Source organism: Oncorhynchus gorbuscha, unplaced genomic scaffold (assembly GCF_021184085.1).
Source record: "Oncorhynchus gorbuscha isolate QuinsamMale2020 ecotype Even-year unplaced genomic scaffold, OgorEven_v1.0 Un_scaffold_1800, whole genome shotgun sequence".
Lineage (NCBI taxonomy): Eukaryota > Metazoa > Chordata > Actinopteri > Salmoniformes > Salmonidae > Oncorhynchus > Oncorhynchus gorbuscha.
The window spans coordinates 72,447-90,000 of NW_025746478.1; the positions used below are offsets into that span (position 1 = coordinate 72,447).

General features: G+C 45.2%; 1 protein-coding gene across 1 annotated transcript in view; it reads left to right on the forward strand.

Annotated features, from left to right (window-relative positions):
* Positions 1-1,327: 1,327 nt before the first annotated feature.
* Positions 1,328-17,554, forward strand: part of LOC124024238 (periostin-like) — a gene marked incomplete at its 3' end in the record, with an annotated part of 26,737 nt that continues 10,510 nt past the window's right edge. Inside the window, exons 1-2 of the mRNA XM_046338233.1 lie at positions 1,328-1,590; positions 4,257-4,358. Of these exons, the coding sequence (XP_046194189.1) occupies positions 1,472-1,590; positions 4,257-4,358 (221 nt within the window). The remainder of the gene's footprint in view (positions 1,591-4,256; positions 4,359-17,554) is intronic.

Here is a 17,554-nt window from a genome sequence, read left to right on the forward strand (position 1 = left end):
AAGTTGGGGGTCCATGAGGAGATGTTGGGGGTTCCTGAGGAGATGTTGGGGGTCCCTGAGGAGAGGTTGGAGGTCCCAGAAGAGAGGTTTGGAATGGCTGGAGGTCCCAGAGGAGAGGTTTGGCATGGCTGGAGGTCCCAGAGGAGAAGTTGGAGGTCCCTGAGGAGAGATTGGGGGTCCCTGAGGAGAGGTTGGAATGGCTGGAGATCCCAGAGGAGAGGTTTGGAATGGCTGGAGGTCCCATGGGAGATGTTGGGGGTCCTGAGGAGAGGTTGGGGGTCCCTGAGGAGAAGTTGGGGGTCCCCGAGGAGAGGGTTGGAACGGCTGGAGGTCCCAGAGGAGAAGTTGGAATGGTTAGAGGTCCCTGAGGTGAGGTTTGAAAACCCCTGACTTAGAGAGACAAAGATGGATGTCTTGTCACTCTGTGTTCACTGCAGTCTGTCCTGAGAGAGCGGAAGAAAGGGAGGGGGAGGTGGAAAGAGAGAATGTCAGAGGAAGGAAAAGGGAGCAGAGAGGGTTAGAAAAGAGGGGAGGTGGATTGAGGGAAAGGCAGGTAATAGATGGTAGGTAGGAGACTGTCAGACTGTCAGAGTCATGGTGTTAATATCTCACACGTCTTGAAGACCACTTCAGCTTCTCTTCTGGTCTATATGGTCAGATACAGAAAGAAAAATACAGTGTATTTTGTCTCTAACTTTTATTTTGTAATTTTGCTGCTGGTCTTGTCATGCAAGACTCCTTTAAAAAAATACATCTTGGTCTCACTGCCAAAATAGAAATGAAAGATCCATCTGAAACAGACAGCTTGACTTCTGGTACAGTAACTATACTGTTAGTGAAAGGCTTGGAGACACTGGGAAGACAGGCTGAGACAGCTATGAACAGAAAGAATCATCGGTCTTTACCGTCGTAGTCATTACGTACGCCTCTCAGATATGTACAGTAGGCGGGAGTCCCAAATGGCATCTCATTGAGCTCTGGTCAAAAGTAGGGGGTGGGAAGGGTGAGTAGAGGGAGAGGTAGAGGGAGAGGTAGAGGTAGAGAAAGGGAGAGAGAGAGAGAGAGAGAGAGAGAGAGAGAGAGAGAGAGAGAGAGAGAGAGAGAGAGAGAGAGAGAGAGAGAGACACAGAGAGACAGAGGAACAGAGAGAGAGAGAGCGAGAGAGAGAGACAGAGAGAAAGACAGACAGAGACAGAGAGAAAGAGAGAGTTGAGATTGAGAGAGACAGAGAGAGAGAGAGCGAGAGAGAGTTGAGAGAGAGCAAGAGAGAGAGAGAGAGAGAGAGAGAGAGAGAGAGAGAGAGAGAGAGAGAGAGAGAGAGTTGAGATTGAGAGAGTTAAATAAGGAGGGGGGTGGTGTAAAGAGTAAAAAACCTCCCACTCCTGTGAGCGCTCCTCTTTCTCCTGTGCATTTCGGAGTGGAGTGAGTGTGTGTGACCAACTCTGGAGAGAAACAGACAGACGACCTGAGGATGAAGCTAGTGTTTGTGGCTGTGTTCGCGCTCTGTACGCTCAGCTCTGTGGATAGAGTGGATTCTTCAGCCTACGACAAGATTGTGACACACAGTCGTATCCGGGCCAGACTCCAGGGGTAAGGACCATGATGGGGACAGGGTGGGAGACACAGAGAGATGGAGAGAGATGGAGGACATGGGGTTAAACGGAACAGGGGGGTATAGGGATAGAAAGAGATGAGGGCAGTGGGACAGAGAGAAAGAGGGATAGGGGACAGGGAGAGATGGAGAGAGAGAGAGAGAGAGAGAGAGAGAGAGAGAGAGAGAGCGATAGAGGACAGGGAGAGATGGAGAGATGAGAGAGAGAGAGCGATAGGGGACAGGGAGAGATGGAGAGAGAGAGAGAGAGAGAGAGAGAGAGAGAGAGAGAGAGAGAGAGAGAGAGAGAGAGAGAGAGAGAGAGAGAGAGAGAGAGCGATAGGGGACAGGGAGAGATGGAGAGAGAGAGCGATAGGGGACAGGGAGAGAAGGAGGGAGAGAGAGAGAGAGAGAGAGAGCGAAAGGGGACAGGGAGAGATGGGGAGAGAGAGAGCGATAGAGGACAGGGAGAGAAGGAGAGAGAGAGAGCGATAGGGGACAGGGAGAGATGGAGAGAGAGAGAGAGAGAGAGAGCGATAGGGGACAGGGAGAGATGGAGGGAGAGAGAGAGAGAGAGAGAGAGAGAGAGAGAGAGAGAGAGAGAGCCTCTGTAAGGGTCTCATCATTTATATACTGTAGCACCTAGCTACATTAATTCATACAGCCTCTGTAAGGGTCTCATCATTTATATACTGTAGCACCTAGCTACATTAATTCATACAGCCTCTGTAAGGGTCTCATCATTTATATACTGTAGCACCTAGCTACATTAATTCATACAGCCTCTGTAATTATTGAAAACAATGTAGAGATGAAAGCTGCACTTTTTAAAAACCAATTTTTTTAACCAGGCAAGTCAAGTCAGTTAAGACCAAATTCTTATTTTCAATGACAGCCTAGGAACAGTGGGTTAACTGCCTTTTCAGGGGTAGAAAGACAGATTTGTACCTTGTCAGCTCTGGGATTTGATCTCGCAACCTTCCGGTTACTAGTCCAACAGCTCTAACCACTAGGCTACCCTGCCGCCCCGCTCTTCATCGCTGAAGCGTCACAGAGTGCGCAATCTTTAACGGAAAAGGTGATTTCCGATTGAGCCGACGTACACAGCGTTTACCGTGAACGCAGTGCCCACTATAAAGACGGAACATCGGCTGTCAATTTGAATCGTTCTGAAACGCTGCACTTCAAAGGATTTGAACTTTTAAAACAATCTGAAGCAGAGGTTTAACTCAATACTTTTTACAAGAAAATATACTTTATATATACTAAGAGTATACTTTATAAATACTAAGAACATACTTTATAAATACTATGAGTATACTTTATATATACTAAGAGTATACTTTATATATACTAAGAGTACACTTTATATATACGAAAAATATACTTTATATATACTATTCGTATACTTTATATATACTATTCATGTACTTTATTTATACTAAGAGTATACTTTATATATACTAAGAGCATACTTTATATATACAAAGAATATACTTTATATATACTAAGTGTATACATTATCTATACTAAGAGTATACTTTATATATACTAAGAATATACTTTATATATACTAAGAATATACTTTATATATACTAAGAATATACTTTATATATACTAAGAGTTTACTTTATATATACTAAGAATATACTTTATATATACTAAGAATATATTTTATATATACTAAGAATATACTTTATATATACTAAGAGTTTACTTTATATATACTAAGAGTTTACTTTATAAATACTAATAATATAAGTTTCTATACTCCATACATTCTACTAAGAAACAGATGGTTAGTAGTCATGTTGAAGCTCTTGGCAGGGATATGTGTCTACAGATGATTTAACAAAGTTATGTGCATAATTTGAAATCATTATTTTATATTGTGGTGCATATTAAACAGAGTATAATTCCATGAACCCCAAACTGTTTCATAAAGAGGTCAGAGGCATCGAATGAAACATTGATTTAGAGCCATGCAGGAAAATTAAATACGGTTCCCCATTGTCATTCGTTGTTGAATGACGTGTAAATGGGGAGGAAAATGTTTGCAATGAATGCTAATGAATATATTCACCCTACTCCCTCCTTCCACCTCCTCCCACCTCTTCTCCTACTCCCTCCTTCCACCTCCTCCCCCTCTTCCCCTCCTCCCTCCTCCCACCTCTTCCCTACTCCCTCCTCCCACCTCTTCCCCTCCCTCCCTCCTCCCACCTCTTCCCCTCCTCAAACCTTTTCCACCGCTCCCTCCTCCCACCTGTTCCCCTCCTCCCACCTCTTCTCCTACTCCCTCCTTCCACCTCCTCCCCCTCTTCCCCTCCTCCCTCCTCCCACCTCTTCCCCTACTCCCTCCTCCCACCTCTTCCCCTCCCCTCCTCCCTCCTCCCCACCTCTTCCCTCCTCAAACCTTTTCCACCGCTCCCTCCTCCCACCTGTTCCCCTCCTCCCACCTCTTCCCCTCCTCCCACCTGTTCCCCTCCTCCCTCCTCCCACCTCTTCCCCTCCACCCACCTCTTCCCCTCCTCCCTCCTCATACCTCTTGCCCTACTCCCTACTCCCTTCACCATTTCTCTCCTTTGCCTCCTTCCGGACCCCCCCCCTCCTCCCTCTCCGCTCCCCTCCCTTGCCCTCTCTCCTCCCACCTCTCCATCTCCCCCAGACCCAATGTGTGTGCCATGCAGCAGGTGATGGGGACCAAGAAGAGGAAGTACTTCAGCACATGTAGGACCTGGTATAAAGGCTCTATCTGTGGGAAGAAGACGTAAGTTACACACACACACACACACACACACACACACACACACACACACACACACACACACACACACACACACACACACACACACACACACACACACACACACACACACACACACACACACACACACACACACACACACACAGACAGAACCCCAGAACCCTTTCTAGTTCTTTTTTTTTTGGGTTCCATTTCTGAGGACAGGTTTCGTTTTGGAACCAAAAAGGTTCTTCAAAAGTTTATTCTATGAGGACAACCGAAGAACACATTTAGGTTCTTGATTGCACCTTTAGCAAAGAGTTTATAGATGATTTATCTTTATTTAACCTGTTGCGTCGAGCAATCCCGTATCCGGGAGCGTAATTATAGCCTCAAGCTCATTACCATAACGCAACTTTAACTATTCATGAAAATCGCAAATGAAATGAAATAAATATATTGGCTCACAAGCTTAGCCTTTTGTTAACAACACTGTCATCTCAGATTTTCAAAATATGCTTTTCAACCATAGCTACACAAGCATTTGTGTAAGAGTATTGATAGCTAGCATAGCATTAAGACTAGCATTCAGCTGGCAACATTTTCACAAAAACAAGAAAAGCATTCAAATAAAATAATTTACCTTTGAAGAACTTCAGATGTTTCAATGAGAAGACTCTCAGTTAGATAGCAAATGTTCAGTTTTTCCAAAAATATTATTTGTGTAGGAGAAATCGCTCCGTTTTGTTCATCACGTTTGGCTAAGAAAAAAACGAAAATTCAGTCATTACAATGCCAAACCTTTTTCAAAATTAACTCCATAATATTGACAGAAACATGGCAAACATTGTTTAGAATCATTCCTCAAGGTGTTTTTCACATATCTATTCGATGATAAGTCATTCCTGGCAGTTTGGTTTCTCCTCTGAACCAAATGGAAAAATGCACACAGCTGGAGATTACGCAATAATTGCAACGGAGGACACCAACCGGAGCACCTGGTAAATGTAGTCTCTTATGGTCAATCTTCCAATGATATGCCAACAAATACGTCACAATGCTGCAGACACCTTGGGGAAACGACAGAAAGTGTAGGCTCATTTCTTGTGCATTCACAGCCATATAAGGAGACATTGGAACAAAGCGCATTCAAAATCTGGGGCATTTCCTGTTTGAAATTTCATCTTGGTTTCGCCTGTAGCATCAGTTCTGGGGCACTCATAGATAATATCTTTGCAGATTTGGAAACGTCAGAGTGTTTTCTTTCCAAAGCTGTCAATTATATGCATAGTCGAGTATCTTTTCGTGACAAAATATCTTGTTTAAAACGGGAACTTTTTTATCCAAAAATTAAAAGAGCACCCCCTATATCGAAGAAGTTAACTAGGAAAGTCAGTTAAGAACACATTTTTATTTTAATGACAGCCAGGAACAGTGGGTTAAGTGCCTTGTTCAGGAGCAGAACAACAGATTTGTACCTTGTCAGCTTGGGGATTTGAACTTGCAACCTTACTAGTTACTAGTTACTAGTCCAACACTCTAACCACTAGGCTACTATGACAAAACAACCAACCAACAACCCTCCTAGCTTTGGAGGGCTAGCAGCTGTAGGTACATGTTACACACGCCTCTAGAAAGAGGGAACGCAACACCCTGCTACATCTCAACTGCCTGTGGTGTGAAAGAGGTATTGGACTGTAGGTGAAGGGACCTATCTCTTCCTAATTAAAGGAACCTATCTCTTCCTAATTAAAGGAACCTATCTCTTCCTATTTAAAGGAACCTATCTCTTCCTAATTAAAGGAACCTATCTCTTCCTAATTAAAGGAACCTATCTCTTCCTAATTAAAGGAACCTATCTCTTCCTAATTAAAGGAACCTATATCTTCCTAATTAAAGGAACCTATCTCTTCCTATTTAAAGGAACCTATCTCTTCCTAATTAAAGGAACCTATCTCTTCCTAATTAAAGGAACCTATCTCTTCCTAATTAAAGGGACCTATCTCTTCCTAATTAAAGGAACCTGTCTCTTCCTAATTAAAGGAACCTATCTCTTCCTTATTAAAGTGGTGGCAGAGTATCCTAGTGGTTAGAGCATTGGACTAGTAACCAGCAGGTAGCCTAGTGGTTAGAGCGTTGGACTAGTAACCTACAAGGTTGCAAGTTCAAATCCCCGAGCTGACAAGGTACAAATCTGTCGTTCTGCTCCTAAACAAGGCAGTTAACCCACTGTTCCTAGGCTGTCATTGAAAATAAGAATTTGTTCTTAACTGACTTGCCGAGTTAAATAAAAAGGAACAAACCTCTTCCTAATTAAAGGAAATTTAGTTTAATTGCTAAATTGTAATTATTTCTCCACTACGACCTATTTATTGCCTTACCTCCCTAATCTTACTACATTTGCACTCACTGTATACAGATTTTTCTATTGTATGTTTGTTTATGTGTAACTCTGTGTTGTTGTCTGTGTCACACTGCTTTGCTTTATCTTGGCCAGGTCACAGTTGTAAATGAGAACTTGTTCTCAACTGGCCACCTGGTTAAATAAAGGGTTATATTTATAAATACCTGGTTAAATAAAGGGTTATATATATATATATAAATAAATACCTGGTTAAATAAAGGGTTATATAATATATATACCTGGTTAAATAAAGGGTTAGGGTTATATTTATAAATACCTGGTTAAATAAAGGGTTATATATATAAATAACTGGTTAAATAAAGGGTTATATATAAATACCTGGTTAAATAAAGGGTTCTATATATAAATACCTGGTTAAATAAAGGGTTATATATAAATACCTGGTTAAATAAAGGGTTATATTTATAAATACCTGGTTAAATACAGGGTTATATATATAAATACCTGGTTAAATAAAGGGTTATATTTATAAATACCTGGTTAAATAAAGGGTTATATATATAAATACCTGGTTAAATAAAGGGTTATATATAAATACCTGGTTAAATAAAGGGTTATATTTATAAATACCTGGTTAAATTATATTTATAAATATCTGGTTAAATAAAGGGTTATATATATTAATACCTGGTTAAATTATATTTATAAATACCTGGTTAAATAAAGGGTTATATATATTAATACCTGGTTAAATTATATTTATAAATACCTGGTTAAATAAAGGGTTATATTTATAAATACCTGGTTAAATAAAGGGTTATATATATAAATACCTGGTTAAATACAGGGTTATATTTATAAATACCTGGTTAAATAAAGGGTTATATTTATATATATAAATACCTGGTTAAATTATATTTATAAATACCTGGTTAAATTATATTGATAAATACCTGGTTAAATTATATTTATAAATACCTGGTTAAATAAAGGGTTATATATATAAATACCTGGTTAAATACAGGGTTATATTTATAAATACCTGGTTAAATTATATTTATAAATACCTGGTTAAATTATATTTATAAATACCTGGTTAAATTATATTTATAAATACCTGGTTAAATTATATTTATAAATACCTAGTTAAATTATATTTATAAATACCTGGTTAAATTATATTTATAAATACCTGGTTAAATTATATTTATAAATACCTGGTTAAATAAAGGGTTATATATATAAATACCTGGTTAAATACAGGGTTATATTTATAAATACCTGGTTAAATAATATTTATAAATACCTGGTTAAATTATATTTATAATTACCTGGTTAAATAATATTTATAAATACCTGGTTAAATTATATTTATAAATACCTGGTTAAATAATATTTATAAATACCTGGTTAAATTATATTTATAAATACCTGGTTAAATTATATATATAAATACCTGGTTAAATAAAGGGTTATATATATATAAATACCTGGTTAAATAAAGGGTTATATATATAAATACCTGGTTAAATTATATATATAAATAAAGGTGAAATAAAAGAAACATAAATAAAACACTGTCAGCTGCCTTCAGGGAAGTTTGAGTCAGAATCTCTGGTCCTGGAGGCCTGGAGCTGCTCTTAGGTGGCTTTCTCTCACTCTCATTATGTATATATGTCTGTTTCATTATCTCTATCCATCCATCTCTCTCTCCCTTCTACCCCTTTCTCCCTCTCATGTTTCCTTTCCTCTCCCTCCCCTCTCTCCTGTCTCCTCCTTTCCTCTCCCTCCCCCTCTCTCATGTCTCCTTTCCTCTCCCTCCCCCTCTCTCCTGTCTCCTTTCCTCTCCCTCCCCTCTCTCATGTCTCCTTTCCTCTCCCTCCCCCTCTCTCCTGTCTCCTCCTTTCCTCTCCCTCCACCCTCTCTCCTGTCTCCTCCTTTCCTCTCCCTCCCCCCTCTCTCCTGTCTCCTTTCCTCTCCCTCCCCCTCTCTCCTGTCTCCTCCTTTCCTCTCCCTCCATCCCCTCTCCTGTCTCCTCCTTTCCTCTCCCTCCACCCTCTCTCTCCTGTCTCCTCCTTTCCTCTCCCTCCACCCTCTCTCCTGTCTCCTCCTTTCCTCTCCCTCCACCCTCTCTCATGTCTCCTTTCCTCTCCCTCCCCCTCTCTCCTGTCTCCTTTCCTCTCCCTCCACCCTCTCTCCTGTCTCCTCCTTTCCTCTCCCTCCCCTCTCTCCTGTCTCCTCCTTTCCTCTCCCTCCCCTCTCTCCTGTCTCCTCCTTTCCTCTCCCTCCCCCTCTCTCATGTCTCCTCCTTTCCTCTCCCTCCCCCTCTCTCATGTTTCCTTTCCTCTCCCTCCACCCTCTCTCCTGTCTCCTTTCCTCTCCCTCCACCCCTCTCTCCTGTCTCCTTTCCTCTCCCTCCCCCCTCTCTCCTGTTTCCTTTCCTCTCCCTCCACCCTCTCTCCCTGTTTCCTTTCCTCTCCCTCCACCCTCTCTCCTGTTTCCTTTCCTCTCCCTCCACCCTCTCCCATGTCTCCTTTACTCTCCCTCCCCCTCTCTCATGTTTCCTTTCCTCTCCCTCCACCCTCTCTCATGTCTGTGCTATCCTGTCTCCTTTCCTCTCCCTCCACCCTCTCTCATGTCTGTGCTATCCTGTCTCCTTTCCTCTCCCCTCCACCCTCTCTCATGTCTGTGCTATCCTGTCTCCTTTACTCTCCCTCCCCCCTCTCTCATGTCTGTGCTATCCTGTCTCCTTTCCTCTCCCTCCACCCTCTCTCATGTCTGTGCTATCCTGTTTCCTTTCCTCTCCCTCCACCCTCTCTCATGTCTCCTTTCCTCTCCCTCCACCCTCTCTCATGTCTCCTTTACTCTCCCTCCCCCTCTCTCCTGTCTCCTTTCCTCTCCCTCCACCCTCTCTCCTGTCTCCTCCTTTCCTCTCCCTCCCCCTCTCTCCTGTCTCCTCCTTTCCTCTCCCTCCACCCTCTCTCCTGTTTCCTTTCCTCTCCCTCCACCCTCTCTCCTGTTTCCTTTCCTCTCCCTCCACCCTCTCTCATGTCTCCTTTCCTCTCCCTCCACCCTCTCTCATGTCTCCTTTCCTCTCCCTCCCCCCTCTCTCCTGTTTCCTTTCCTCTCCCTCCACCCTCTCTCCTGTCTCCTCCTTTCCTCTCCCTCCACCCTCTCTCATGTCTCCTTTCCTCTCCCTCCCCCCTCTCCCTGTTTCCTTTCCTCTCCCTCCCCCTCTCTCCTGTCTCCTTTCCTCTCCCTCCACCCTCTCTCATGTCTCCTTTCCTCTCCCTCCCCCCTCTCTCATGTCTCATTTCCTCTCCTCCACCCTTTCTCCTGTTTCCTTTCCTCTCCCTCCACCCTCTCTCATGTCTCCTTTCCTCTCCCTCCACCCTCTCTCATGTCTCCTTTCCTCTCCCTCCACCCTCTCTCCTGTTTCATTTCCTCTCCTCCACCCTCTCTCCTGTCTCCTCCTTTCCTCTCCCTCCACCCTCTCTCATGTTTCATTTCCTCTCCCTCCCCCTCTCTCCTGTCTCCTCCTTTCCTCTCCCTCCACCCTCTCTCATGTTTCCTTTCCTCTCCCTCCCCCTCTCTCCTGTCTCCTCCTTTCCTCTCCCTCGCCCCCTCTCTCCTGTCTCCTCCTTTCCTCTCCCTCCACCCTCTCTCATGTCTCCTTTCCTCTCCCTCCCCCTCTCTCCTGTTTCCTTTCCTCTCCCTCCCCCTCTCTCCTGTCTCCTTTCCTCTCCCTCCCCCTCTCTCATGTCTCATTTCCTCTCCCTCCCCCTCTCTCATGTCTCCTTTCCTCTCCCTCCACCCTCTCTCCTGTTTCCTTTCCTCTCCCTCCACCCTCTCTCCTGTTTCCTTTCCTCTCCCTCCACCCTCTCTCATGTCTCCTTTCCTCTCCCTCCACCCTCTCTCCTGTCTCCTCCTTTCCTCTCCCTCCACCCTCTCTCATGTTTCCTTTCCTCTCCCTCCACCCTCTCTCCTGTCTCCTCCTTTCCTCTCCCTCGCCCCTCTCTCCTGTCTCCTCCTTTCCTCTCCCTCCCCCCTCTCTCCTGTCTCCTCCTTTCCTCTCCCTCCCCCTCTCTCCTGTCTCCTCCTTTCCTCTCCCTCGCCCCTCTCTCCTGTCTCCTCCTTTCCTCTCCCTCCCCCTCTCTCCTGTCTCCTCCTTTCCTCTCCCTCCCCCTCTCTCCTGTTTCCTTTCCTCTCCCTCCACCCTCTCTCCTGTTTCCTTTCCTCTCCCTCCACCCTCTCTCCTGTTTCCTTTCCTCTCCCTCCACCCTCTCTCTGTCTCCTTTCCTCTCCCTCCCCCTCTCTCCTGTTTCCTTTCCTCTCCCTCCACCCTCTCATGTTTCATTTCCTCTCCCTCAACCCTCTCTCCTGTCTGCTCCTTTCCTCTCCCTCCACCCTCTCTCATGTTTCCTTTCCTCTCCCTCCACCCTCTCTCATGTCTGTGCTATCCTGTCTCCTTTCCTCTCCCTCCCCCTCTCTCATGTCTCCTTTCCTCTCCCTCCCCCTCTCTCATGTTTCCTTTCCTCTCCCTCCACCCTCTCTCATGTCTGTGCTATCCTGTCTCCTTTCCTCTCCCTCCCCCTCTCTCCTGTCTCCTCCTTTCCTCTCCCTCCACCCTCTCTCATGTCTCTTTTCCTCTCCCTCCCCCTCTCTCCTGTCTCCTCCTTTCCTCTCCCTCCACCCTCTCTCATGTTTCCTTTCCTCTCCCTCCCCCCCCTCTCCTGTCTCCTCCCTTCCTCTCCCTCCCCTCTCTCATGTCTCCTTTCCTCTCCCTCCCCCTCTCTCCTGTCTCATCCTTTCCTCTACCTCCCCCTCTCTCATGTCTCCTTTCCTCTCCCTCCCCCTCTCTCCTGTCTCCTCCTTTCCTCTCCCTCCCCTCTCTCCTGTCTCCTTTCCTCTCCCTCCCTCTCTCCTGTCTCCTCCTTTCCTCTCCCTCCCCCTCTCTCCTGTCTCCTTTCCTCTCCCTCCCCTCTCTCCTGTCTCCTTTCCTCTCCCTCCCCCTCTCTCCTGTCTCCTTTCCTCTCCCTCCACCCTCTCTCATGTCTCCTTTCCTCTCCCTCCCCCTCTCTCCTGTCTCCTCCTTTTTATCTCCCTCCCCCTCTCTCCTGTCTCCTCCTTTCCTCTCCCTCCACCCTCTCTCATGTCTCTTTTCCTCTCCCTCCCCCTCTCTCCTGTCTCCTCCCTTCCTCTCCCTCCCCCTCTCTCATGTCTCCTTTCCTCTCCCTCCCCCTCTCTCCTGTTTCCTTTCCTCTCCCTCCCCCTCTCTCATGTCTCCTTTCCTCTCCCTCCCCCTCTCTCATGTCTCCTTTCCTCTCCTCCCCCTCTCTCATGTCTCCTTTCCTCTCCCTCCCCCTCTCTCCTGTCTCCTCCTTTCCTCTCCCTCCCCCTCTCTCATGTCTCCTTTCCTCTCCCTCCCCCCTCTCTCATGTCTCCTTTCCTCTCCCTCCACCCTCTCTCCTGTCTCCTCCTTTCCTCTCCCTCCACCCTCTCTCCTGTCTCCTTTCCTCTCCCTCCCCCCTCTCTCCTGTCTCCTTTCCTCTCCCTCCACCCTCTCTCCTGTCTCCTCCTTTCCTCTCCCTCCACCCTTTCTCCTGTCTCCTTTCCTCTCCCTCCCCCCTCTCTCCTGTCTCCTTTCCTCTCCCTCCACCCTCTCTCCTGTCTCCTCCTTTCCTCTCCCTCCCCCCTCTCTCCTGTCTCCTTTCCTGTTCATTTCACTGAAATGCATGACTGAGTTTTGTTTCGGAACCGAGAGAGAGACAGAGAGAGATGTTACACAGAGTTACACCAACTGTTACCACACAGAGTTACACCAACTGTTACCACACAGAGTTACACCAACTGTTACCACACAGAGTTACACCAATTCAGTTACCACACAGAGTTACACCAACTGTTACCACACAGAGTTACACCAACTGTTACCACACAGAGTTACACCAACTCAGTTACCACACAGAGTTACACCAATTCAGTTACCACACAGAGTTACACCAATTCAGTTACCACACAGAGTTACACCAACTGTTACCACACAGAGTTACACCAATTCAGTTACCACACAGAGTTACACCAATTCAGTTACCACACAGAGTTACACCAACTGTTACCACACAGAGTTACACCAATTCAGTTACCACACAGTTACACCAATTCAGTTACCACACAGAGTTACACCAATTCAGTTACCACACAGAGTTACACCAACTGTTACCACAGAGTTACACCAACTGTTACCACACCGAGTTACACCAATTCAGTTACCACACAGAGTTACACCAATTCAGTTACCACACAGAGTTACACCAATTCAGTTACCACACAGAGTTACACCATATTAGACAAACCACAGCTTCCCTGGCCTCCAGGTTGTTATGATCCATAACACAATAAAGGGTTTATTCATGTCTTGAAGCCTCAGGTCTATCCCCTGTTACTTAAGGTCAGGCCTCAGGTCTATCCCCTGTTACTTAAGGTCAGGCCTCAGGTCTATCCCCTGTTACTTAAGGTCAGGCCTCAGGTCTATCCCCTGTTACTTAAGGTCAGGCCTCAGGTCTATCCCCTGTTACTTAAGGTCAGGCCTCAGGTCTATCCCCTGTTACTTAAGGTCAGGCCTCAGGTCTATCCCCTGTTACTTAAGGTCAGGCCTCAGGTCTATCCCCTGTTACTTAAGGTCAGGCCTCAGGTCTATCCCCTGTTACTTAAGGTCAGGCCTCAGGTCTATCCCCTGTTACTTAGGTCAGGCCTCAGGTCTATCCCCTGTTACTTAAGGTCAGGCCTCAGGTCTATCCCCTGTTACTTAAGGTCAGGCCTCAGGTCTATCCCCTGTTACTTAAGGTCAGGCCTCAGGTCTATCCCCTGTTACTTAAGGTCAAGCCTCAGGTCTATCCCCTGTTACTTAAGGTCAGGCCTCAGGTCTATCCCCTGTTACTTAAGGTCAGGCCTCAGGTCTATCCCCTGTTACTTAAGGTCAGGCCTCAGGTCTATCCCCTGTTACTTAAGGTCAGGCCTCAGGTCTATCCCCTGTTACTTAAGGTCAGGCCTCAGGTCTATCCCCTGTTACTTAAGGTCAGGCCTCAGGTCTATCCCCTGTTACTTAAGGTCAGGCCTCAGGTCTATCCCCTGTTACTTAAGGTCAGGCCTCAGGTCTATCCCCTGTTACTTAAGGTCAGGCCTCAGGTCTATCCCCTGTTACTTAAGGTCAGGCCTCAGGTCTATCCCCTGTTACTTAAGGTCAGGCCTCAGGTCTATCCCCTGTTACTTAATTGCAGCCATCAGTGCTAGATACATTTGATCAGCATTTAACAGACCTACACATAGTAGTTGATGAGGTGCCTTTGCGAACTAAAGTAAGTCGCTCTGGATAAGAGCGTCTGCTAAATGACTTAAATGTAAATGTAAAAAATATGCCGTTACGACGTCGGGAGGCTGTGTCAATGTCCCCTGTTTGCCGTAGCATTGTCATTTTTTATTTTTTATATCTTTCCTTAACTAGGCAAGTCAGTTAAGAACAAATTCTTCTTTTCAATGACGGCCTAGGAACAGTGGGTTAACTGCCTGTTCAGGGGCAGAACGACAGATTTGTACCTTGTCAGCTCGGGAGATTGACCTTGCAACCTTCCGGTTACTAGTCCAACGCTCTAACCACTAGGCTACCCTGCCACCCCTTTAGTGTAACCAAGGTAACACATTTTTCCAAGTGTGCGTAGCCTATCACATGATCGAGTATACATGTAACCTGTGATTCAACAGTACTATGTAGTTGTTTGGTGTGATATTCTACTCTTGGATGGGGCACCAATAACCTGGTGCAGCAGATGGTCTGAACCATCTGGGAAAACATTGAGTCATTAATAATCCATTTTAGCAGCTATTACTATTACTCACACAGTGAGCAGTCATTGAAGTCATCGTTAGTGATTCTCTATTCATTGGTGGCCCATTTTATATCCATTAGCTAGATTACACCATGAAACAATCAATCAATCAAATGTATTGATAAAGCCCTTCTTAAATCAGCTGATATCTCAAAGTGCTGTACAGAAATCCAGCCTAAAACCACAAACAGCAAGCAATGCAGATGTAGAAGCATAGTGGCTAGGAAAAACTCCCTAGAAAGGGTGTAACCTAGGAAGAAACCTAGAGAGGAACCAGGCTATGTGGGGTGGCCAGTCCTCTTCTGGCTGTGGTAGGAGGAGATTATAACAGAACATGGCCAAGATGTTCAAATGTTCATAGATGACCAGCTGGGTCAAATAATAATCACAGTGGTTGTAGAGGGTGCAACAAGTCAGTACCTCAGGAGTAAATGTCAGTTGGCTTTCGGAGCCGAGCATTCAGAGGTCGAGACAGCAGGTGTGGTAAAGAGAGAGCGAGTCGGAAACAGCATGTCCGAGACAAGGCAGCACGTCTTGTGAACAAGCCAGAGTTCCATAGCCGCAGGCAGAACAGTTGAAACTGGAGCAGCAGCAGGGCCAGGTCAGGTAGTTCTGAGGCATGATCCTAGGGCTCAGTTCCTCCAGGAGGGAGAGAGGGAGAGATGGTATTAGAAGGAGCATACTTAAATTCCCACAGGACACCAGATAGGGCAGGAAAATTACAACAGACTGACACTAGCCCCGCGGCACATAGAGACTAGAGGCTGAGACAGTGGTGGGACAGGGGACACTGTGGCCCCGTCCGAAGATATCCCTGGACAGGGCCAATCAGACAGGATATAACCCCACCCACTTTACCAAGCACAACACACCACTGGAAGGATATCAACAGACCACCAACTTTGTAACCTGAAACAAGGCTGAGTATAGACCACAAAAATGTCCTCCACCGCACGAGCCCAAAGGGACACAAAACAGGACAGGAAGAACAGGACAGGAAGAACACGTCTGTGACTCAACCCCTCCTAGGGACGGCATGGAAGAGCACAAGAAAGCCAGTGACTCAGCCCCCATAATAGGGTCAGAGGCAGAGGATCCCAGTGGAGAGACGGTAGCTGGCTAGGCAGAGACAGCAAGGGCGGATCGACTACACTCAATCATAGGACCCACTGAAGAGATGAGTCTTTAATAAAGACTTAAAACCTGTTATCCTCAGCAACCTCCGCTGAAATGGCAGAGCGCGAAATTCCTTTTTTTTTATTTTTATTTAACTTCCATACATTCACAATGTTAATCTTCACAATGGCATATATTATTATATTATTATATTATTATATTACAATGTTGATCTTGTTAATCTAGCCATTGTGTCAGATTTCAAAAAGGCTTTCCAGTGAAAGCACACCATACGATTATGTTATGTCAGAGCCTAGTCACAAAAAAACATACAGCCATTTTCCAGCCAAAGAGAAGAGTCACAAAAAGCAGAAATAGAGATCAAATTAATCACTAACCGTTGATGATCTTCATCCGATGGCACTCATAGGACATCATGTTACTCAATACATGCATGTAGCTCTATTTTGAGATGTGAGGTATCACGATCTCTTTCAATAATGACAGGAATGGAGGAGGTCTTTATCCTAGTGAGATTGTTAAGGCGAACACCGCCATGTTTAGTTTTGCCCAACCCAGGTGGAGGTACAGACACGGTCTCAATGGGGATAGCTGAGCTGACTACACTGACTGTGCTAGTGGCAGACTCCACTAAGCTGGCATGCTGGCACCCCTCCAGCTAGGATGGAGTCCGTCACTCCTCAGCAGGTCAGGCTTGGTCCTGTTTGTGGGTGAGTCCCAGAAAGAGGGCCAATTATCTACAAATTCTATCTTTTGGGAGGGGCAGAAAACAGTTTTCAACCAGAGATTGAGTTGTGAGACTCTGCTGTTGAGCTCATCACTCCCTCTAACTGGGACAGGGCCAGAGACAATTACTTGAGTCGATGCCTACATATTTTTCTAGCTGATTTATACGCTGAAGCTATGTTGCGCTTGGTGACCTCTGACTGTTTCATCCTAACATTGTTGCTGCTGACGTGGATAACAATATCCCTATACTCTCTACACTCACCAGTTTTAGCTTTAGCCAGCACCATCTTCAGATTAGCCTTAACGTCAGTAGCCCTGCCCCCTGGTAAACAGTGTATGATCGCTGGATGATTCGTTTTAAGTCTTATACTGCGGGTAATGGAGTCGCCAATGACTAGGGTTTTCAATTTGTCAGAGCTAATGGTGGGAAGCTTCGGTGTCTCAGACCCCGTAACGGGAGGAGTAGAGACCAGAGAAGGCTCAGCCTCTGAACTCTGGGGAAAACCGGTTGAAAGTTTGTCGGTTGAATGAGCGACACCAGTTGAGTATTCCTACAGCATTTCTCAATTTTTATCAAATTGATCAGCAATACAGTGAAGACATTGTTAATGTTGTAAATCAAATCAAATCAAAGTTTATTTGTCACATGTGCCCGAATACAACCTTACAGGGAAATGCTGACTTACAGGTTTAACCAACAGCACAAAAAAATGTATTAGGTGAACAATAGTTAAGTAAAGAATTAAAAACAACAGTAAAAAGACAGTGATAAATAACAGTAGCAAATGACTATTCTAGCTGGAAATGGCAGATTTCTTTATGGAATATCTACATAGGCGTACAGAGGCCCAGCAACCATCACTCCTGTGTTCCAATGGCACGCTGTGTTAGCTAATTCAAGTTTATAATTTTAAAAGGCTAATTGATCATTAGAAAACCCTTTTGCAATTATGTTAGAATAGCTGAAAACTGTTGTTCTGATTAAATAAGCAATACAACTGGGCATTTTTAGACTATTTGAGTATCTGGAGCATCAGCGTTTATGGGTTTGATTACACCCTCAAAATGAACAGAAACAAAGGACTTTCCTCTGAAACACATCA